The sequence below is a fragment of the Pleurodeles waltl genome, chromosome 5, assembly GCF_031143425.1.
Source record: "Pleurodeles waltl isolate 20211129_DDA chromosome 5, aPleWal1.hap1.20221129, whole genome shotgun sequence".
NCBI lineage: Eukaryota > Metazoa > Chordata > Amphibia > Caudata > Salamandridae > Pleurodeles > Pleurodeles waltl.
Window position 1 is genome coordinate 957,710,012 of NC_090444.1, and position 23,655 is coordinate 957,733,666.

The 23,655-nt window shown below is 44.0% G+C and overlaps 1 protein-coding gene across 1 annotated transcript in view; it reads left to right on the forward strand.

Moving 5' to 3' along the window:
* Nucleotides 1-23,655, forward strand: part of FBLN7 (fibulin 7) — a 698,570-nt gene that overhangs the window by 669,515 nt on the left and 5,400 nt on the right. The window contains exons 6-7 of the mRNA XM_069235079.1: nucleotides 16,459-16,596; nucleotides 18,757-18,895. Coding sequence (XP_069091180.1) covers nucleotides 16,459-16,596; nucleotides 18,757-18,895 — 277 coding nt within the window. The remainder of the gene's footprint in view (nucleotides 1-16,458; nucleotides 16,597-18,756; nucleotides 18,896-23,655) is intronic.

Consider the following 23,655-nt stretch of genomic DNA (forward strand, 5'->3'; position numbering starts at 1 on the left):
CAAACATTTTGCCGCTAGTGCAGCAAAGCACAGGAAGGCCCATAGGCCAATACAGGAGCGTCACTTTAATCCCTGCCTTGGGTACGTGTTAAAAATGATGAAAAAATGGGGCAGTGAAATCTTGTAAATTTCACTGCGCCATTTTTTCGGGCCTCCCTGCGGGGTCAATGCCCTCCTTAAATACATCATGCCTGGCACAGGCATAATGTGGCGCAAGGGGTTTCAAAGTGGCGCAAGTCATGCATTGCACCACTTTCTAAATATGGTGCAGGGGAATGGCCTCTTCAGCGCCGCCTTAGCATAAAACAAATGATGCTTGGGTGGCACAAGGCAGCTGTAGGAGCTTGTAAATATGCCCCTAAGAGTTTTTCTGAGGAGTACTATACAAGTTTAGAGTAGATCTTGGCCATACCCCAAAATAATCCAAGTTAATCTTAGAAATGTGGTGGAGGAACTTTCCTAATGGCTTCGACCAACCTTTTTTAGGAATGATGCCATCATAATCAATTTAATGGCAAAGATAGGTAATATGTCGTTCTGTGATTTTACACTTGTTTAACTCTGCATTCAAACCTCTTCTTACCAGAACTTTCAATACTTTCTTAAGCCAGATCCTGCTATTTAGAGTCGAGCCTGCGTTGAATGCGCTCGCGCATGCGTTTCGCAGGGAGACTCTTTTGTATTTATAAAAGGGCTCGGAGCCCTGTCAACTTCACATCAGTGTTTTTTATTGGTTGGTGGGCTTCCCTCATAAAATCTGCTTGCTTTCATTAGTCGAAGGCACGCATATGGCATGCCTTTTCCGTGGCTAGCCCTCCTCCAGCGCAGCGACCAAGTACAGAAAAAATGCGAGGCTCGCTGTTTTCCATCGGGCTCGTGGACTTTTTTTCCTATAATTTACGAGCCCGATCTCGCTTGGCAGAAGTCGAGCGATTTACGTACTTGATTTCACTTTTTCGGGTTATGTACATAAATGCACTTTTGCCCGATAGGTGAAAAGTCGGGTTAGGAGTTTACAACGCGATCAGCTCTAACATGAGCAAACGCGAGACCCAATGTATTGTAAATGCTTGTTCTTGTTGCTGCCATCACCAAAATGTAACCCTGAAAACATACTACCCCAACATATCTCCAAATAACTCCATATTCAGCCTTTGAAGCACCACTGCAACTGATGCCAAACCAAAAGGCATTTCATATAGTCGAAAACACCCCAAAGAATGACTACAACTGTTAACTATTGACTCCCCTGGTGCAAGATATTTTGGTGAAATTCCAACGAGAGGTCCAAAGTGGAAATCATCTGGCATTCCAGTGAGTGAAAGCAGTTCATCAATCCTTGGCAAAGGAAATTGATCTATAATAATATCATCATTTAGGCATCCTAAATCCACACATAGGTGAATTCTCCCATTGGTCTGATGGGCCACGAACAAAAGAGAAATCACCTCTGATTCCTCCACTGGTTCAGTTATGTTAGCCCGTACAATTTCTTGGGTTCATTATTAACTTCATCCCTTACTTTGAGGGGAATATTTTAGCCGTATGTATGGTTGTACCTGCATATGTTTTCAACAATGTGAAATCCCCTTCAGTTTGGCAGGCTTTTTATGACTCTTTTTTTATTAGGTTTTGCATGTGATGACAACATAAACACATAACAAATGAAGCGTTGTACCCCCAGCACCTCACCTCCCTGCTCCCCATACCCCAAACAATACCTGAAGACTCATCTCGCATGTCCAGACTGATGCCTCTGTCCCATATAATCCCTACGTTCATTATCAAGACACTGGATATTATAATGTCTGCATGTAAGAACAATACCCCTTTAGTCTGCCTACACTCCCCAAACTCTCCCATGTTTCTGAGAGCACCCCCTGGCTTCATAAACCGGCTGCTCTCTGACCATACATCAGTCCATGCCACCCTTCCACTCTGCAGACAACGGTGGGGTCTCTTCCTTCTAGTGACATGCACTGTCCCTTTTAGCTAACGTGAAACCTATCCAGAAGAGTGTAAATTCCTACCAGGTCAATTCAATACCATCTGTGCTATGCAGAAAAATAAACTTCGGATCATGCCGTATCAGCTGCCCCCGAACAGGTCAAAACCCCCTCCCATAATGTACAGAGTCATGGACGGCTCCATAAAGTGTGTGGGAAATCCTCGCTGTGCACCTGACACCTCAGGCACAGGGATGAGGCGATCGCATCCATCTAGGGGAGCCTGAGGCGTGTGGCATAGGTCCTATTTAAATAGTTGAACTGAATAAGACTCAAGTGGGTGGTAATTGCTGTGCTCCTCGGGGTCGCCCAAGCTTCCACCAAATCCTTATCAGACAGGGCTCCCAGGTTCTGCTCCCAAGCATAGAGCAACACGAGTTTGACATGTTCCGGGCCAAGGAGTGACAGACCTGCAATACTTTGTGATCACCGAAGTCGTCCTGCAGCAGTTTTACCTCTATAATAATCCATCCCTCCCAGTCGGAAGGAACTGCCCTCCATCTCAAAAGTGACCACCCAACCGCTTGTGAGCTGGTGCTCTGAGGCAGCATGTACTTTGTCTTCGCACTGACTCTGGAGAAGGGGATCCCATAGAAGGCCATGGGGATGGCTACATTTCTATGCACCAGCACCGAGATCTCCTTCTCCTGGAGGAGGCAGGAGAGTGCACACATCAGGGACAAATCGGATGCAGATGTGCCTGGGCTCCAGCTGGAAAAATGTTTGAGTCAACACTTAAGGAGTAGTGCCAGTGAAGAACAGCTGGGCGAACTGACTGCTATAACATGCGTTGTTAGGCTCATATCAGTGGTGTGTGTGATACAAACTACATCTCCCAGAACTTCGAAGGCCCCTGGAAGTGGCCCATGGAAGCAAATTCACCTGAACAGCCGAGAGGCGCTATATAGAGTGCTTTCTCCCCCGCAGCATGGGCCTATAGCAGCTCTGTCTGTGAAACGGACTACATCTCCCAGAACTCTTAGGCCCCCTGGCCCGCAAAAACAACATCACCTTAACAGCAAAGAGGCACTATATAGTGTGTATCTTCCCACACAGCACAGGCTCATAACAGGGGTGTGTTTGATATGGACGACATCTCCCAGAACTCTTAGGGCACCTGGAGGCAGCCCATGGGAGCACCTTCACCTGAACAGCCGAGCGGCCCTATATAGGACACTTCTTTCCCCCACAGCGCGGGAAATGTGCAGGCTGTGCCCGAGCAAAGCCTGGACCAAGGGTGGGCCCATCCTACACCCGTCAGTGCCAGGAAGAGGCGAGGCAGGGCAGGGCCCCCCTCTTGGCTCTCCTCCATTGTACCATTGTGTGGTGTAAGAATTCAAGGCCTTGGATGTCAATCTCTTCATAACCGTTTAGTGGTTACTTCTTTTAAGATGGACTAGCAGCCTCCTGTAATTCTCAGGTACGAATTGCCCTTAGCCGTGTGGGATACGGGACACTCTGTACAAGTCAAGAGACATTGGGGGTCATTCTTACTTTGGCGGGCGGCGGAGGCCGCCCGCCAAAGTAACCCCGTCATAACACCGCACCGCGGTCGAAAGACCGCTGCGGTGATTCTGAGATTTGCCCTGGGCTGGCGGGCGGCCGCCAAAAGGCCGCCCGCCAGCCCAGGGCAAATCAACCTTCCCACGAGGACGCCGGCTCAGAATTGAGCCGGCGTAGTGGGAAGGTGCGACGGGTGCAGTGGCACCCGTCGCGTATTTCAGTGTCTGCATAGCAGACACTGAAATACTTTGCGGGCCCTCTTACGGGGGCCCCTGCAGTGCCCATGCCATTGGCATGGGCACTGCAGGGGCCCCCAGGGGCCCCGCGGCACCCCCTACCGCCATCCTGTTCATGGCGGGTTTCCCGCCATGAACAGGATGGCGGTAGGGGGTGTCTGAATCCCTATGGCGGCGGAGCGCGCTCCGCCGCCATGGAGGATTCAGAAGGGCAGCGGTAAACCGGCGGGTGACCGCCGGTTTACCCTTTCTGACCGCAGCTGAACCGCCGCGGTCAGAATGCCCTTCGGAGCACCGCCGGTCTGTCGCCGGTGCTCCCGTGGCCGGTGACCCTGGCGGTCACCGGCCGCCAGGGTCAGAATCAGGCCCATTGACTGTTTGATCTTCTGTGGTAGTTTTTAATTGACTCTTTTAGGCTCTGTTTAAATTTAGATTTTTTGATTTTTCTGCAAGAATGACTGTTAAGAGATGAGCAATTGTGGACATGAGTGTTTTTGGCCAGCTTGGCTGATGTAATTAATAAAGTAATGATTTTTTTTTAAATGCAACAATACAAAAGTAGAAACTGTATAGGTAATTGTTTTTTTTTTAGTTTGCAATATAAATAGTTATTTTAACTGGGGTGGTAGAGCCCACTGGGCAAAGCCTCGTCATAGTCGTAAACAACAGGCACAGAGCTGTTAATTTCATCTGGGAGTATGGGTAAACGGAAAGCCTCGGAGAAGCCACTGGGGGTGGAGGGTGCAAGTAAAATAGACAGATAGTCAGCAGAGAATTGTACTTTGAATGAAATAGATGTTTTAATAGAAGAAGTTGAGGGCTTGCTTGCTTCAAGAGAATCAGGAGATCAAGCTAGGAAGGGACAAAGGGGCCTTCACAGATGGGCATGCACTCGTATCTGAGCAAATCATATCCAAGGTGTACTAATGGGGCGATTTTGAACAAAAAAGGCAATAATAATCATACTTTGGGGGACTTCTTAGAATGCGTCATGCATACTCCAGCCCAGGTCCCTCCTGCGGAGCAAATGGCTAAAGTCATTACTCCCATAGTTTATTTTGAGTGTAAGAATCGCTATGCAGTTTTAGAATCCACTGAATTGATTGAACTCGTAAATAATACTCTACGACTTGTTCGGTCGAGGACTGAACAGCCCAAAGCTGACACAATCTGGGATGATGGGGGAAACAGTTGTACAACAAGCTGGCAAAAGAGCTAAATGAGAAATTTGCCAAATTATATGCAATGGTTGTAGGTATTAACAATAATTTAAACAGAGCAATTAGCAAATCTCCAGCCCGAAATAGCAGTTGAGACTCTCCCAATAGCTTAGCTTCGTTGTAGTCAAGATCCCTGATCCAGCTAAAAGAGGACATTATGGAATGAAACCAGTTGCAGTGAAAAGCTGCACCACAGTGGAATTAATTGAAGGCAGTTCCATTCCAAAGCAGAACAGGATTCCAGCTAGGCACTCACCATCCATACATAAAGATTTGATCCTGCAAAGGTATCCAATGAAGGCAAAATCTAATGGGGCTATGTGTAACAACTGTGATATTCATATGATAAATGTGCCCAAATTGCCGCAGGGAATGAATGACACCCATGACACATGTGTCAACAAAGCGATACACTGGTTATGACACACTAGAGGGTTTAAATCTATATAGGAACAATATTATCCAGGCTATCCATCATAGTGCTAATGACTCCCAACTTGATTATATAGGGCTGAAGCTTAGGAATTCTAATATGGTAAAAGGATTAATTGCAATGGAGTTGAGGTTTAGACCTGAAAATAAGTTGTAAATTAGACTCAAACTTAATGCTTCTAACCCTCAAAGAGGACCTAAGGGGGCCATGGCTCGCCAAACTGTAATATCCCATCAATGTTTGTCCAGTCCTGCTGAGTGTTCCACTTTGTCTGAGACTTACTAATGACAGGGGACTGTGAGTGACATGACAGTGCTCACACCGCAGACTCTGGGAGGTCTTGGTGACTCTTCTGCCTTTGTGTTTTTCACAGCACAAAACTGCTAAGCAAATGAGAGGGGAAATATTGGACGCTTCTATGTACGATGAGCAGAATGTGTGTGAACCCATAGGCCAGAATTGCTCCCTAATGAGTGCAGGAAAGGGATAGTCAGTTGATAATTATATAAGGGTACTTTCATGAAATTCTTTGGGTATTAGATCTAAACTACTAGACCCTGAGTGGGGGGAGTTCAGCGATCAACATCATATAATTCTTCAGGAGACATGGGCGGTAGCCCTGGTATACAGGAGTGGGTATATTTCATTCTTTGTTAATGCAATTTCATCTTCTTCGGGAAGACCCTTAGGCGGTCTATTGATTTGGTTAAGGTTGGATAGTGTCCCAGTAGCGAGAGCAGTGCCATTGAGGAGTAGTGACCTGCTAGGGCTGGAAATTAAAAAAAGACTCCCTGTGGGCTGAGTCACATTGCTATCATCAACATGTATGTTAGATCGATCACCCCAAATACTTGGTCACCATTAGTGGACTTTCTTTCAGATACATTGAATCATATACCTTGTAATGAAGTAAAATGTATTGCAGGAGGCTGCAATATAAGGCTTTCAACGTATCAGGTGCCCTTAGACTATTCACCACAATCTGCTTATAGGCCATACAGCTCAGGGATCCCAGATGAAAACATAATGAAGTAAAACATAGTGGCAGCACAGCAGGAAGACATAATGACAGAACAGGGCTTAAGAGTCGTTAACCGTAACACCAAATCAGATTTCCCCCGTCCAACTTTTAAAAGAAGTGATATTACAAGCCACATTGATTATATATCATTGGATCTGGTATCGTGGTCCTCATTGGTTAATATGTCTGTCATTCCAATACCTGACAGCGACCAACAAGCACTGAGCGCTAAATTTACAACTTCCATTTTCCTGAGCCTATATGTGACAACTGTAAAGTCCAGTAATCCGGTCATGACAGTTAACAAAGGAGAAATGTTAAATGGGCAGAAGTATCGGTCGATCCTGTTGCTCAGACTCAAATATATGAGTGATTTGTGGAAATTTACTACCGTTAGCTACCCTTGACATAACTGGGCTAGAAATAGTCACGACTACTGTCAACTGATGGAACAATTGAGGCCTTAGTTTGAATAAACTGTGCAGAGGGGGAGTCATCATAAACCTATTCCTAGTTGGTACCATAAAAAGTGCTGATTAGCAAAAATGTATCTTTTAGATGCCATAAAGAAGGGTAATAAGAATTAAATCTCCTCTGCTAGATAAAGTTACAAAACTGTTCTACCTAAAGCCAAAAGGAGTTGGGAGGAAGATCAGTGGCTAGGGCTAAACAAACGCACTTGAGAATAAGAACTCTAAGGCGTTTTGGAAGCTAGTTGGAGTAGGTACTCAGACAATTGATAAGCACTTAAAGACAGTAGTGCAGCCAGACAAGTGGGTGGCTCACTTTAGAACTCTGTATAATGTGTGGGACCCAGAATCTGAACAGAACGAGAACAGAGAGAAGGAACTGTCAACTAAACAAGCAAACTAGAACTATAGTAAACGGAGAGGGGATACCAGAGTGAGGGAACCCTTTTTTACCTTAACCGAAACATCAGCTGCCATAAAATTAATTTAAAAGGAAAAGGCACCTGGTTTGACTTGCATTCCAGGAGATCTTTTTTGTCATATCCTGAAGTTTGGGTTCCTTCTCTTAACTTTTTAAGTAATGCCATCATGAGGGAAAGTAAAGTTCTGCCTACTTGGCTTGGCGCAGCCAAAATCCCTTTATATAAAAAAGGGTAACAGGGATTCACCTTCTATTTATAGACCTATACGTCTATTGGACATAAGCCTGAAGGCAGGTTTTGGCAAGGCTGCAAACATGGGCTACTGATGATGAAATTCTTAGGGACTCCGAGCCAGGATTCAAGAAAAATGTTAGCACCCTCGACCAGGTCTTCCGCTTCATAATGAAGTGCTGGAAGTACGTCACCTTGATGAGGGATAGCTTGTATGTCACCTTTATTGATCTAAAGTCGGTGTTTGACCTGGTTCTGAGTGACTGCTTATGGAGGGTTCTGTGTGCTTGTGGGATACCTGGTGACCTGCTTTGGATCTTATGAGTCCTTAACATGAACACCTAAGCCAAGGTGAGGTGGAACAGGAGTGGTGATTTACCTCATAGAATCCCCTTTAAGAGGGGCATAAAGCATGGATGTGTCCTTGCCCTGGCACTTTTTGGTTTTTATATACATGGGGCAGTTAAATGGCTATCTGAGTGTACTCCTGATGCACCAAAATTAGCTGGAGTACCTGTCCCAATCTTAGGCCCATATTTATACTTTTTTAGCGCCACATTTGCATCATTTTTTTATGCAAAAGCAGCGCAAACCTACAAAATATAATTTTATTTTGTAAGTTTGCACCACTTTTGCGTAAAAAAATTATGCAAATGCGGCGTTATAAAAGTATAAATATGGGCTTTATTGTTTGCGGACTATACTCACCTTATTTCAAGAACTCCTATAGGCCTGCAGGCAGAATTGGATTCTTTTGCTGCTTTTTGCAAAAAGAGGGGCCTGGAAATAAACCCATTAAAAATGAAATATATGTGAATTAACTCACATATATCCTGTAGTGCTAAAAGGACGATTGAAGGCTATATAGAACAAGTTAAACATTTTGATTATTTAGAAGTAAGAATGACTAATACCTTGGCGTAGGATCATCAAATTGCGAAGAGTATGAGGGCCCTCATCCAGAGAGCATTCCAAATTGACAGGAAGTATAAGGCTACTGCAGGTGGTGTGGTGTCACCGGCACTCAAAATATATAGAGCTATGGCGGTGGCAGCTGCTACCTATGCGGCATAGATATGGGGGTGTGCTGATCTATCTATTCTTACTGTTGCTGAGAATAAATTAATAAGGGGACTATTCAGTTGACCAGTGGGCACGCCCTTAGTTCCACTGAGGCTGGATTTAGCAGTGAACACTATACACCAGATGTCCGCCCTCAAGCCACTATTATATTGGGTGTGGATTTGGACAACTCCGGAGTTGGCTCCATACAGGGATTCCCTAATAGACTTAGGGGGTCATTCTGACCCTGGCGGTAAATACCGCCAGGGCCGGGGTCGGCGGTAGCACCGCCAACAGGCTGGCGGTGCTCCGCCGGGCATTCTGACCGCGGCGGTACAGCCGCAGCCAGAAGCGGAAAGCCGGCGGTGTACCGCTGACTTTCCGCTGCCCATGGGAATCCGCCATGGGGATTCTGACACCCCATACCGCCATCCTGTTCCTGGCGGGCGACCCGCCAGAAACAGGATGGCGGTATGGGGTGTCGTGGGGCCCCTGGGGGCCCCTGCAGTGCCCATGCCAGTGGCATGGGCACTGCAGGGGCCCCCGTAAGAGGGCCCCACAAAGAATTTCAGTGTCTGCTTTGCAGACACTGAAATTCGCGACGGGTGCAACTGCACCCGTCGCACCTTCCCACTCCGCCGGCTCCATTCGGAGCCGGCTTCCTCGTGGGAAGGGTGTTTCCCACTGGGCTGGCGGGCGGACTTTTGGCGGTTGCCCGCCAGCCCAGTGGGAAACCCAGAATGACCGCCGCGGTCTTTTGACCGCGGTACGGTCTTTTGACCGCGGTACGGTCCTCTGGCGTTCCCGCTTGGCGGGCGGCGGGAAGCTTAGAATCAGGCCCTTAGTTTTCTGTGATAGAAAAATTCACTCCCCTTGGTGGGAAAAAAATAAGATGCAGTGTGAGCTACTGAGAATGGGAGAAATGTGGAACTCTCTGGCAGAAATTGACAAGGGTGTTGCCCAAAACCTGAAAAAGGCATACTGGCAAAATGCCCTTTCACAGATCTGGGTGGCTTACGAAGAAGGGAGCTTAATGGGGCAGTTTTTGAACTTTAAATGCTCACCCAGTTTTGAAGAGTATATAGATAGAATATATCCGCCTTCAGCGAAACGTCTGTATGTGCAATTTAGATATGGTATTTTACCCTTAAGAACATTTACTTCAAACTGGGATGTCAGGTTCTGCCCTTTTTGCCTGCAGGTAAGAGAAACAGTAGATCACTTCCTTTTATCTTGCCCCAAATACTCACCACCACACTAAAAATGGATAATTGCAGTTTGCAAGTTGGTGGGGGTAAGGCATTACTGGGAGGTGTTAAGAATTTAAAAAAGTGATTCAAAGGATACAATAGTATTCGCTGTAGCAGGGTTCTTAGAGCAGGTCTGGAAGATTAGAATGAAAGGGCTGCCCCTGGGAACCCTTTGTCGTGTAGGATTATTTAAGGTGTTAACAATAATTGGATTCCATTTGTTCCTCCTATGTAGTACAGTGACATGACAGAAGATATTATATCATATAGGGGAATCTCTTTTAATTTTTCTATGTATATTTAAGGTTTTATTTCTAACCTGAATATACTTGATTGCCCATTTGTAGTATAAGGCCATGACAATAGAAGGTACAAACTGTTTGTCTGGAACTTATTAGAATAGTAGGCCCAAGGAAGTATTTGTTTTTAATGATTTTACTCATAGATTGAGTGTATTAGTGACAGAAATGAGACTATAGGGCCCGCATAACTCCCCCCAATGAGCTGGATCATTGAGACAGCATAACGGACCCTTTTTAATCCATTGCTTGATTTTTTTATTAGCGGTTCTTGCTGCTAATGGATTACCAGTACATATGGGAGTGTGGGTTGGTATTGTGGGTTGCTATCTGCAATTGCACTTGGGATAATTGTATTGTATTTGTAGTATGTGTTCTTAATATATTTGTATTGTGTATTTTATTGTATGATGTACTTTTATGGTCATTTTAAGCAAAATAAAGTTATATATACATATACAGCTTGACCTCTAAAGGATGGAATACAGGGAGTTCTTCCAAATTTGCAATATATTTGGTAAGTTTTTAGTGTCATGCCCTCCAGCAAGTCTCCTTGTTTTGAGATCCCAATGAAATTCCAGGCATGAAACCCTTGTAATGTGGCTACCTGGGGAAGCATGGCGTTCACTCATAAGGAGTCTGTTAGGATTCTTGTCCCAGGCCAGGGCCCTCAGGGTTGTCCTCCACATCTGGAGTACCACCCTCATTGCTTGGGTGAGTGTTGGAGGGATTTTCCCTTAATAAAGGAGTGTGGAATAGTTGTATTGTTGAGGGCCCAATTCTGAGTATCACCCTGAATATCAGACCATCACTCATTAATGACTATAAGCTGAGAAGCCCTGCAATGGCTTTTGATGTCCACAACTGTATCATCGTAGGTTGATTTAAAACATTTAGAGAGTGCTTTGTGGGGAGCCCTTTGGTTACATAGAAAACCTCCAAGTAAGGAATGAAGATTTGAGAAGAAGGATTTAGGTAGGGCATATAGGTAGTTTTGCACCTGATACAGTAGGCGAGGGAGCTATACTATTATAAAGATGGTGGACCGCCTAGAAGAGACAGCTGGAGAGTGGACCAGTCCTTATGTCTGCTTGTAGCCTGTCCATCAATGAATGAATAATTATTGTCCAGGCAAGCACAGTATCAGGCATAACAAACACTCCCAAACATGTAAACTCCCTGGAGGCTACCAGTAAATCAGCTGCCCAGTGTAAATCTGGTGGCTGAGCAGTGACTAGGAAAATAGTGGATTTGCTTGAACTGAATTCCGGAATGGGCACTTTCCCAAATATGTGCAGGATTTGTATAATTTGTGGGCCTGATGCTTCAGGGTGCATTAGAAAGATGGGCAAACGGTTGTACATTGATGCGTAACCATTCGGCAAGGGGCTCTATAGCTATAGAAAACAGTAAGGGGGAGAGAGGGCACATTTGCTGTCTGCCCCTTCCTGTAAGGAATGAGTCGGACACCGCCGTGCTCACCTGGACATGCGCCGTTAAGTCGGTATGGAGGAGTGTGACATAAGTTACAAACTTGGATCCAATGTCAAGCCATTTTAGAAGGTAAAATAAATAGGCCCAGCTACAGGATTCAAACTCTCTCTCTATGTCAACCAAATGTATAACTGCAGTCAGTTGAGTCAGGCCACCATGGCAATAGCTTTATGGACTTGTCTAATGGTATGGCGGTTGGCCCACATCTGAAGGATTTGAAAAATTTGCTGAGGAAGCCTGGGGGTCCCAGTATTTTACCAGACTGAAGGAGGAAGCAGGGCCATCCAAGCTCCCCACTAGTCAACTCTCCCTCTGATTGTCTCTCAGCAGTGAAGAGCTTCCAAAGGGGCAAGCCAGCTACAAATTGTGAGCTCAATGAATCTGATAGAATATCACTGCAGGTGTACAGTCCCAAATAGTAGTGCAAAGATTATTGAGTAATTGCCTCATCCCTAACAATTCTGTGCCTTGCCGGACCACATATAAATGGGACTGAGCCACGATACATGACAGCAGAGCAAAGATGGTGGAGGAGCTTGCTGGCCTTGCCAACCCATTGATACAGTCACAACGGTGTAGCAATTTTCTAGTCTTTATTTCAAAAACATCCGGAAACGCTCTCAAACCACATTTTTTCTATCATCACTGCAAAACTGCAAGCAATAGGATTATGTTCAGGTCTATTAGGGTCTAACACTATGTGAAGAGCTCCTTCGTCTTTCCATTCAAGAACGGATTGACCATCTCCAGTGATTCACAATTTGCAGATAGCACTCCTTTCCTTGAATTTCATTCCCATACACATAGTGCAAATATTTAGGATGGGGACCAAGAATCTGCTGCCACCTGGAGCGTCACACCACCCAAAGTCATTCAATCTAAGGATTTATTCTTCTGGCCACATATAATGACATTCTTCTACCTCTTCCTCTTCCATACACGTGCAAAGTGCCCAATGTTTCCACATTCCAAGCACATATAACATTTTTATATGGACATTTGTGAAAGTTCGCAGTGTGCTGCCACAGCGCTAGCATGCCTACTGGACTGATATATTAGGATCTAGATGTTCAGGGCTTGTGTTCCAATCACATCCTTTGTTTTGTGCCTTTCAGGACTTTATCGACTGAATCATATATTCTGCTTTTATTCAAATTTGATGTTGGCCTTGCACAATGTTTTGTACAAATATAATTATAACTTTCAGCAAAAAATACCCTTCTATCTAGCGTTTTTTCTGCATCTCCTTATTCCTTGTATAAATAATTAGTTGATCACAAGTACGTTTGTTATGCAGAACTCCAAAACCACAGTTCAATGTCAGTTTTTCAGAGCAGAAACATAGGGCCTCATTACGAGTTTGGCGGGTGGTAGAGGCCGCCCACCAAACTCGTTCCTCCATCAGTGGCCTGTGCGGCCTGAACACTGCCGGCCCTATTAAAAGTCACCGCAGGGCCTTCGGGCGGAAACAATGTTTCCACCCGCCGGCCCTGCGGTGAACAGGACCTTCGCGTTGACGCCAGCTAATGGAGCCGGCGCCAATGTGGTAGTTCGATGGGCGCAGCAGCACCAGTCTCACATTTTACTGCCCGTAATTCGGGCAGTGGAATGAGCAACAGGGCTGTGCATGGGGGCCTGTGCATTGACCATGCCAAATGCATGGGCAGTGCAGGGGCCCCCAGGGGCCCCACGAAACCCCCATTCTGCCAGCGTTTCCATGGCGCTGTGACTGACATTAAAAGGCTGGCGGCAGCTCTGCCCTAGAAGATTACAACTGCTGGGACCGCCAGGCTATCAGCTGGTTGCAGCCTGTTCGGTGTCGGCAGTCAGACCGTAGCGACTCCGCCACAGCCATGTGGCAGTTGGACCACTGCGACCGCAGCGCTCCCACCGTCACCGTGGGTCTGGCAGTCTGAAGACCACCAGACTCATAATGAGGCCCATAATATTTAATGGACTACCCCTTTCACTACTTTCTTTGGCAGTATGTCTTGTAACAACAGTGCATTCATTTGCTGAGACATGTCCGTTTAAGTCTCCCAGAACTTGGTAAAAACATCCGTGTCCCCGCCTCCCATAGTTGTTTTATTATCAAATTATTCTGATTATACATATGATACCCCTGGCCCTCGGCCATGCATTGATATTATTTTATTTACTTTCAGGAGATTATGTATTGCCCTGATCTTCCAAAGTAATAATGTAGTTAAGAAATATTCCTTCCATTTCACCCAGTTACTACTGAGTCTACAGGTATTGAAGAAGTTCTTTTGGAGGAGTCAACATCATACTATTTGATGGTCACAAGCGGTCCAAGGAGAGGACGAAGTAGGCGCACGGCGAGCGTCCCCTTTGATGTATGTGTGACTATAAGGGGACACTCCCCCTCCTGGATACCAGAGGCTAGCTGCCTCTAAGAAAAGGGCCGCCTCAAGGTAATTCCTTGGGTAATGTAGATCATTCCTTTTTCATTTTCTCACTCTTTGATTTCCCTATAGAGTATTTTCCTCCAACGTGAGACGTAGGGATCCTAGGCCCTGACGAATGCCCCGAGACCTTCATTGGCTCACTTTTGAGGGCAGAAACATGTTGGCTAGTAATTAGTTAGGTGACCCTGTGAGTCCTTGTCTTCACAGAGGTGTCCCAACCCCCCTTTTTAACTACACCAGACAGACACCACCATTAAATTTGTTGCTCTTCACAGGTGTCTGCTTAGGTGTTTTTAGTTTTTCAGTAGATTAGCTGGATCCCGATCTTTCCAGAAACAAGTTTATTTACGCACTCCCTCCTGTTCCTTTAACAGTGAGGTTGAGTCCGCCCAGGTGGCACTGTCCTACCTGGGTGGGTCTAGGTGGTCAAATGATGAAGCATGACACTATATAGTGTGTGAGACCACCTAGTCCGTAAAAGGAAATTCCCTTCTTCCCACCCCTCGCTGTTCCACTCGGTAATTTCCAACTGACATTCCACTGACGTTACCCTTCCAAATAGGAATACATACAACCTAGGACTACGCTAATATCCGCGACGTCCGCTTCTAGAGAACCCCGTACTTTCGTGTGTACCCTACATTCATTTGCTGAGACATGTCCGTTTAAGTCTCCCAGAACTTGGTAAAAACATCCGTGTCCCCGCCTCCCATAGTTGTTTTATTATCAAATTATTCTGATTATACATATGATACCCCTGGCCCTCGACCATGCATTGATATTATTTTATTTACTTTCAGGAGATTATGTATTGCCCTGATCTTCCAAAGTAATAATGTAGTTAAGAAATATTCCTTCCATTTCACCCAGTTACTACTGAGTCTACAGGTATTGAAGAAGTTCTTTTGGAGGAGTCAACATCATACTATTTGAAGCAGTCTTCATTACATGTAACCTGGGTACTCCGTGAGGTGTTTGGATACCGAACAAATTCACAGGTTTTTTTAATTACAAAAAAAAAAATACAAATGTTATTAATAAGCTTTCATATTGCTTATAACTTAATTAGGGGCATATTTATGAGCCCCTAGCCCCACCTTGTGCCACATTTGCGGCATTTCTTTTGACATAAATGTGTCGTTACGGTGGCATTTCCCACCGCCATATTTAAAAAGAGGCGCAATGCTTGCATTGCGCCACTTTGTAACCCCTTGCGCAACATTATGCTTGAACCAGACATAGGGCCCCATTTCATCCATGGCGGTCACCGACCGCCAGGGTTAAAGTGGCATTTGTACCGTCAACAGGCAGGCGGTAGGAAATGCCACATTTTGACTGCAGCGGTACCGGCTGTTTACCGCCATGGAGGTCCCGGCGGTCGCAATCCGCCAGGGCAGCGCTGCAAGCAGCGCTGCCCTGGGGATTTTGACTCCCCTTACCGCCAGCCTGTCCATGGCGGTGAAAGGCTGGCGGTAAGGGGACTCGTGGGGCCCCTGGGGGCCCCTTCACTGCCCATGCACTTGGCAATGGCAGTGCTGGGGCCCCCAGGCACAGCCCCATCGCGATTTCCACTGTCTGCTTGCCATCTGGCTGGCTTTCCAGTTTGTAAGATGTGCTGGGGCTATCAAACGCAAGAGACACTGCACATTTTATCAGCTATGCAGTTACTCTTTTATGTTCTGACATAATTGCGCTGCAGGTGTATGATGCAGTTTATAGGGATGCAAGTTTAGGAGCTAACATGACCAAGACTTAGAAAAAATTGTAACTGACCTGCACATAACTGGTGGACACTATGGAAGAAACCTTTCACAATTTGCACTGTTTAATACCAGCAGTTATAAAGTCAGCTGTGCCGCTGCATTATTATCAGCATATTGTTTATTAAAATGTGTAATGCGTGTATTTATTTGTTTACACAGAGCAGGGAGGAATATGGGCCCACATTTATACTTTTTTTGTGCCGCATTTTTTACGCAAAAGTGGCGCTAACTTACAAAATACCTTTGTATTTTGTAAGTTAGTGCCGCTTTTGTGTCAAAAAATGTGGAGCAAAAAATGTATGAACATGAGCCATGGTATCCTGCCTTTGAACGACAATGGAGTGGGTTAATGTCACATTACGATTAAACAATGACCTAACTTACAAAGTACAATTATATTTTGTAAGTTTGCGCCGCTTTTGCGTCAAAAAATGACACAAATGCGGCACAAAAGAAGTATAAATATGGGCCATGGTATCCTGCCTTTGAAAGACAATAGAGAAGGTTGATGTCACAGTTCGATTAAACAGTGACCCAAACAACTCGTAAAAACGTGAACATAAATGAACATGAACGAAAACTGCGTTTCCAGAATTAACTTTGCTTTGTTTATGTGCAGATGTGAACGAGTGCGAAGTTTACAAAGTGGAAGGTGTTCCAAGGCTATGCATGCACACCTGCATAAACACTCCTGGCTCTTTCCGCTGCTCCTGTCCAAACGGATACAGGCTACTTGGAGATAGGAAAAGCTGCGAAGGTGACAAATAAAGTTAACTGTTTTCCAGTAATGTCTGTAGTTTCTAGATGTCTAATAGCTGTTAGGCAAGTTAGATTGATTATGGAATTGACTCAGAGATTTAAAGTACAATTAAATAAGACCCTATTTAAAGTTTGGCCGACAGGGTACACCAAGCAAAAGCCTGGTTCCCCTTTCGTTAAGAGACGGGCAGACCACGGGTTTTCTGTTGACTGAGCCCCTATTGGCTCCATTAACGGGAAACTTCTTCTGATGACAGGACGGAGCAGAGGCTGTCAGGTGAAGGGCAATACACCATCCGCCCATTTTTTGTGGAGAGAGTAATGTCATTTTTACCTCTGCATTACCATTAGGAAAAACCTTGTGGTGTGGGACAGAAAAAAATATAATGAGCCTAACTCCTTAGGAGTTTTCTCCTAAGAAGTGGGGATCATTATTTTTTTTCAGAAGCAGACTCCCAATTTGGGAGTTTGTTTCTCAAAACCCCAAATTTTTTAAAGGTTTAGTAAACTGCCCACAAAACGGATGGTCACCAAATGTTTGTATGTCAAAGCAACCGCTATGATGGCAGTTCCATTCAAGGTACAGACATGATTGTGGCCATGTGGGCACCTCTAAATTTCACAGACAGGATGGTGGAAGTAATGTCCTCTTCCACCCTGGCAGATAAGTACGGTCCATCAAAAGATAATTCAGGCCCTTAGACATAAGTGATTTCCCGTGGCAGCTGGACCCACGGAGACAGTCTCTGGACCCTCAGACCTGTAAAGGCAGACAGATGGCTTACTGGGGAACCTGTGGGCTATTTCGTGGAACTGGGTCAGTGGAAAGACAGCATCAAACCTGCTGGAGACGTTTAGCAGAGTTTTTTGGGTGTGCCTCACCCCACTTGATTCTGAAAAGTCACTGATCAATGGCGCATCAACAAACCTTTATTGTACTCTTACCTTATGTATTAAAATGGTAAAGAGGTGTTGCAATGATAATTAGAGCACGGCCAAAGGTGAACGATAAAGCACTGAAATAAAAGAAAATACATACATTGTAAAAAAAACAACTTAATAGAAACCAATGTTATTTTCTGCCGTTCTGAGCATCTGTACCTAATCCCTGCATGCCCCGATTGTCTGGATTGTGCCCTAGTTTTGTCAGAATTTCAAGTCCATCTAGGTATAGGATATCTGTCATTGGCAGTGTCCCCTCGCATTTGCATTCTCCTCCAGCTAGCAGCTGAAACACTTGCCACTTATACTGTTTAACAATTTTCAAAAATGTGTAAAAAGGCAGTTCCTGTTTCTCGAGCTGTTCTTAAGAAATAGTTGTGAAACACTCTTAAGAAACACTATTAGACACAGTTAAGAAACAGTATTAGCAATGATAACTCGATTTCCCATATGCCTTTCTGTGTCCTTATCCAGGGGCATGGGCATGGATCATCGATTATCAGACCCAACAATATACTGGCAATGACTATTGTCAACCACAGCAATATTTCAGTAATTAAGGACAAACTTCACAGGCCTATACACCAACCTAGCATACTGCAAGTGACAGGCAGACAAGCACATCAAAATATGGCAGACTGGAGAAAGGAGGCCACCTGGGGATTGAGGGTATATCCTTTGCTGACCTTGTGGGCTAACAAATTGCTCGTCTGAGTCGACATCTCCACCTATATTTGTTGTTGTAACTATAACAAAGGTCCGAAATGGACTCCGTTACCAAACTCCTGTGCTTTTCATATTGACTTCTCTTTTTCTTACTGCTCCCTCTTTATTATCTATATAATAGATGCTCCCAACACTTATAAACAAACAGGACGACAGATGTTGACTTTACATTTTCATGGCTCTTATGACTACTTTTAGATTGCTCCTGTCTACTAATCTATATATCAGACGTGTTATAAACTACAACAACATCTTATTACAATATACCAGCGCAGAATTTCCTGATCTGACTTAACTGCTGGAAGGGCAGGTAGTTTTTTTTCAAGTAACCAGTATCACTATAGCCATAAAAGAAAATATAGTTATGGAGTTACAAAAGAAATACGTATATTGTTCTTGATCTGCTGCACTTGAATGAGTGCTAAACATAAGTATATTTTACAGAATGACTTTGGTCCTTCCCAAATAATTCACTGTTCTTGCCTTACAGATATTGACGAATGTAACATATCCCAACACAATTGCTCTGGGGGATCTATGTGCATTAACACAGGGGGAGGCTTCCAGTGTGTGAATCCTGCATGTCCCAGGTCATTTGGAAATGTCAGCTATGTCAAAACGTCGCAAAAGTAAGTATGAACTTAATTCTCCTACAAATTTCAATTGTTGATAAAAATGAGGATCTTTCAAATCCCTTTCAGGTATATAATGACGGATAATGAAGGCATCAAGAGCAGAAAGGAAGAGGTAGCGGTATACCTTCGCATAGATGGCAGATGTTGTGCCCAGCGGAGTAGGATTGTCACAAGTCTTTGCAAGGCCTATGGGAATAATGTTGAGCCTTCTGGTTGCTTTTTCGATATTTCCAGGTGCTTTAAGTACCCATTTCCAAATATTAAAAAGCACTTCAAAGAAGAAACATTATGACATGTGGTACCATCTACAGGTATACCCAAGTAGGCTGCCTCCTTATTAATGAAGACGCAAACTTCCTTTCAATAAACAATCTATAAATACATTTTGCTTAAGGACTGATGACCCTGCTGCTTATAGAACTAATGGCCGGACTGTACATTTTGCCGCTCTGACATTTCCATGGCCCTCCGGCGTGGAGCTGGTTTGAACATTTTTGCAAGGGCTTATTTTGATTTCCAATCTGGGCCTAGCTAAGAGTAAAACTATGCACTCATCAAGTTTTGAACCAAGTCAAAAACAACAAAACCTAAAGCTTCCCTTGAGGAAATGAGCACAAATAGGCCAAAATGTTTTTGGAGTTTATACCTAATAATGACTTTGCTCATGTGGCAGTCAGATGTGTCACAACACATCATTAACAACAGTGGGGGGAATGTAATAGCTCTGAAAAGAACGTCTGTTAGTAGTCATGAAGTAATACATACTCGAAGCTTCACTTATCTGGGGCAAAACCTCCAAATACACATATTACCACTGAGAAGACATTACTACTCTCATTGGGAGTGGGCTGGTAATTGCTGTGATATTTATCGCACCTCATAAAGTCCGACCCCACTGAGTCAGAAATTATTGGTTCAATTTATGCCAAAGAATTATGAGTTTTTGTGGTAGTTACTGTACCAAAATCCACATATTCTGGTAAGCATTGCTCCCAAGACCAATACTGACATTTTTGACCTGCTGATATTTATCACGAAACTCTTAATTGCAAAACGTGTGCTAACCGCAGTTAGAGCACATATACCAATTAACTGAGGCACCCATTATGAGCGCCTATGTTTCCCAAACATATTTAGCAGAAATATCAAATGTGATTTTCAGTTTATGGGGGGCGAGAATTGTCAAAATATATTTAAAGCCAAGCGATTACCACCTTACCCATCGTCCTTCATCATAAGGCTGAATTTGCCAAGGTTTTATAAAGATCAATGATGAGCATGAAACAGCAGCGTCTGCCACGTTTGTGGTCTAGCCATTGTAGAAATAATTTCTCTTCAGTAGAATGCCGTGTTAAATACAGTTGGGATCAGCATGTTGACTCTCTTGGGACACTTTTCCTTTTTGCATTTAATCACTCTCAAGCTTTGTGCTAGGATGTAAAGAGCTCAACCTTAAGCGTAACAACTGTAAGAGCTCCTCCCCTCAATGTTGCAGTGCTAAATAGAGGAATATAGTAGCTTAAAGCGAATTGATGGAAAATATGGTTGCTAAGCTTCTACAAGCCCTACCCCACTATAATGATGTAATGGACCACAATATAAATAGGAGCTATCCGGGAATGCATTGAAAAACCTTTCCAGTACATTAGGAGTAGAGGTAAAATACTATGGGCATATATACAAGAAAGTAGTGCATCATAGATGATGCACCACGTTTCTTGCCCCCCCCCCCACCACGGCACCGAACACCATAATATCACTGTATTTATGATACTGTGCACCATGACGGTCATTAGGCCAATAGCGTCATTCTCTTTTACTCTGTTGTGGAGCTTTCGTGCACTAGTGTCACAAATGTTGATGCTACTGCAGCAAAGTGCAAGGAGACCCATAAGTTGCTATGGGTGCGTCATTTGAACGCCTGCTTTGAGCAGGCTTTAAAAATGATGCCAAAAATGGCACAGTGAAATCTTTAAAATTTGACTCTGCCAATTTTGCAGGCCTTCTAGTGTTGGAATGCTCCCCTTGCATACATTATGCCTGGAGCAGGCATAATGTGATGCAAGCAGTTACAAAATGGAGCATGCATGCATTACACCTCTTTGTAAATATGGTATTGCAAAAATGCCTCCTTAAGGTCACATTAGTGTAAAAAAAGACACTAATGTGGCACAAGGAGGTGCTAGGGGCTTGTCACTATCCCCCTATGTACCTAACCAGGGTGACCTATAGAAATTGCTGACATACTTAGATGAGAATCACTTAGCAGAGCCATTGGGAATTATTAAGATCATAAATGAGAAGACGAAACAAGCATTTGCAATGCAATAGGTATTGCATTAGTGAGAGTTAGAGCTGTTGGCATTGTAAATGATAATGACAACCTCGCATTTGGGACCTCATAAATATTTAGCCATGCAGCACATTAAACCTTTATCAGAAATAAACTGTATTTGTGCATTCATTCATGCAATTGACATTAGACTGTAATGGTCTGGACAGCCCCTACGGACCACCACAATAAAAATAGCATTTGAAAAAAACATGGTCATGTAAACATATATTCAGCCCCTAGAGGGCATAATCACATAAAATAGAATGATAAAGAATATTGTAGTGCAATCATATAATCATCCTCTTGGGGGCATGGTGCATTTCACATTTACAGGCATAGCAGGCCTTTTAAATATCATTTAACTGTGGAGTCAGTTGCAGTGCCACAGGTCGTTATCAGATGTCCCTATAGCGTCAACAGCAGAAGGTGCACTACCACTGGCCGTAGCTAGATGTTCCTGTAGATCCACAGCAGAAGGTGCAGTACCACTGGTTATGGCTAGATGTCCCTGTAGAGTCAACAGCAGAAGGTGCAGTACCACTGCCCGTGGCTAGATGTCCCTGTGGAGCCAAAAGCATTATCAGAAATAAACATTCCTAGAACATGCAATACCACTGGTCATGGCTAGATGTCCCTCTGGAACCTACTGAGTTAGTAGTGCTTTGGGACAACGATCATACTTCAGCCCTTGGACAGCCTAATGCATTACACGTTTGCAGATTAAGTAAGGCTGTCAGAATATTGCTACAAATGAGGCCCTCATTACACAAAGTCCTCTCAACTGTAAGTAAATAAATAAAATTTTAAAAAGCTCCAGCTATAAGAGAGTTAAAATATGCATTGACTGGTGGAAGAGGTTATGATTTTTGGCCCCCCTCTAACCTAGTGTGACCCACAAGATGTCCTGGATAGAAAGAGAACATCATTCTAAATGTTTTGGTGGTGGTCCCACTGCCCTAGGAACACAATAGGCTGAGTTATGGCAAAAAATGTGTTGTAAAAGGAATACTTGCAAAGCATTATGGGGTGAGTTTCCCCGAGTGCAGTGAATATTGTAGTATCAGCTCTCCATCTGTGCTGGGAGAGCCACAGTTGAGGATTAATTCCTAAGTCAATTTCATTCCATATAAAGCAAAAAGAAAGTACAAAACACACGCATGACACAACTACTTGGAATTAATGATTATGCAGCGTAAGAGCCAAGTGATGGGCAAATGCAGAAAACGAATCGATAACATGAACACCAGTGCTTACTGACAAACACAAGAGGCAGGAAACAAAGGAAAATAGTCCATCCAAACAACAGACAAACATTCAACACGTAAGTAAACTGTACTTGGTCGGTGCTCCTCAGCCAAGTACAGGAAGTGACATATCGGCTGCCAAATCAGTTAGGAGGCAGCACAACAACAGCAACACTGCCCTTAACCTATTGTAAGTGTCCGGCAGCAGCAGGGGGGACCAAATGTCTATACTCCATGCAACAGGCTCGATCTAAAAAGGAGCAGATATGGCCATTAACATGGTGGTACTAGCCGATTATATCAACACCACCTATTGGCAGGTCTAATGGATTTAAGGTTGAGAAACAAAGTAGTCAGCTTGTCCAAGGTTTTGTTGAGTACAAAGTTATTACAACTTCTTTGAGCCGCCTTCCAAGTTTCTCCTTAAAAATAGTTATTATCTTCCACCTGGCATTGCAGCATAATAATTGTTTTTCCTGAAGTGAGTGTGATTTCTAGTGTAAGACTTTCCTCTTCCTGTGATGTCGCTGGTCACAACCTAGTTACTGAATGGCTTCCATCAATATTCAGCAGCATGCTTTCCATTGTAAATATAAAGCCATGCATAAACCCAGGGAGTTTCATTATAAATTTGCCAATTGACCACTTGGTCTTACCTGTAATTTCGGTAGGTATGTTTCAGAATTGCTGGATTTGATTCAGTCCTGCTACAGCAAGGGACGGTTTCTGGTATTTAGTAAATGATCCTCTGGATCACTCATTTCCAGATAATCATATATTTCAGAAAAGTATGACACAAAAGGGTTGAATAGGTCTCTGGAAAATTAATGGTATAGTCCCTCCCCCTCTGTATTTTGATTTGCAAAAAAGGAATTAAATTAAGGGTGATTTGGACAAATAAATTTAGAGATACACTTAGACCAACAAAGAAACAGTTGTACTTTCATTTTCAGAATAGGACCACAGAGGATATCCTGGGGCAATGCCCATATATGGGTCAGAATAAAGTCAATTGGACCTCTCAAATCATGATAACATAGTCTTTCATAAAAACGCGTACATAAATTTTGTGCAGACAAATAGCACCATTTCTGAGATAATGGATACTAACGTAAAAAAGAAGCTCTTACCAACATAGATATTTTACGTTCAGGGCAGAGTGGACTATATATTAC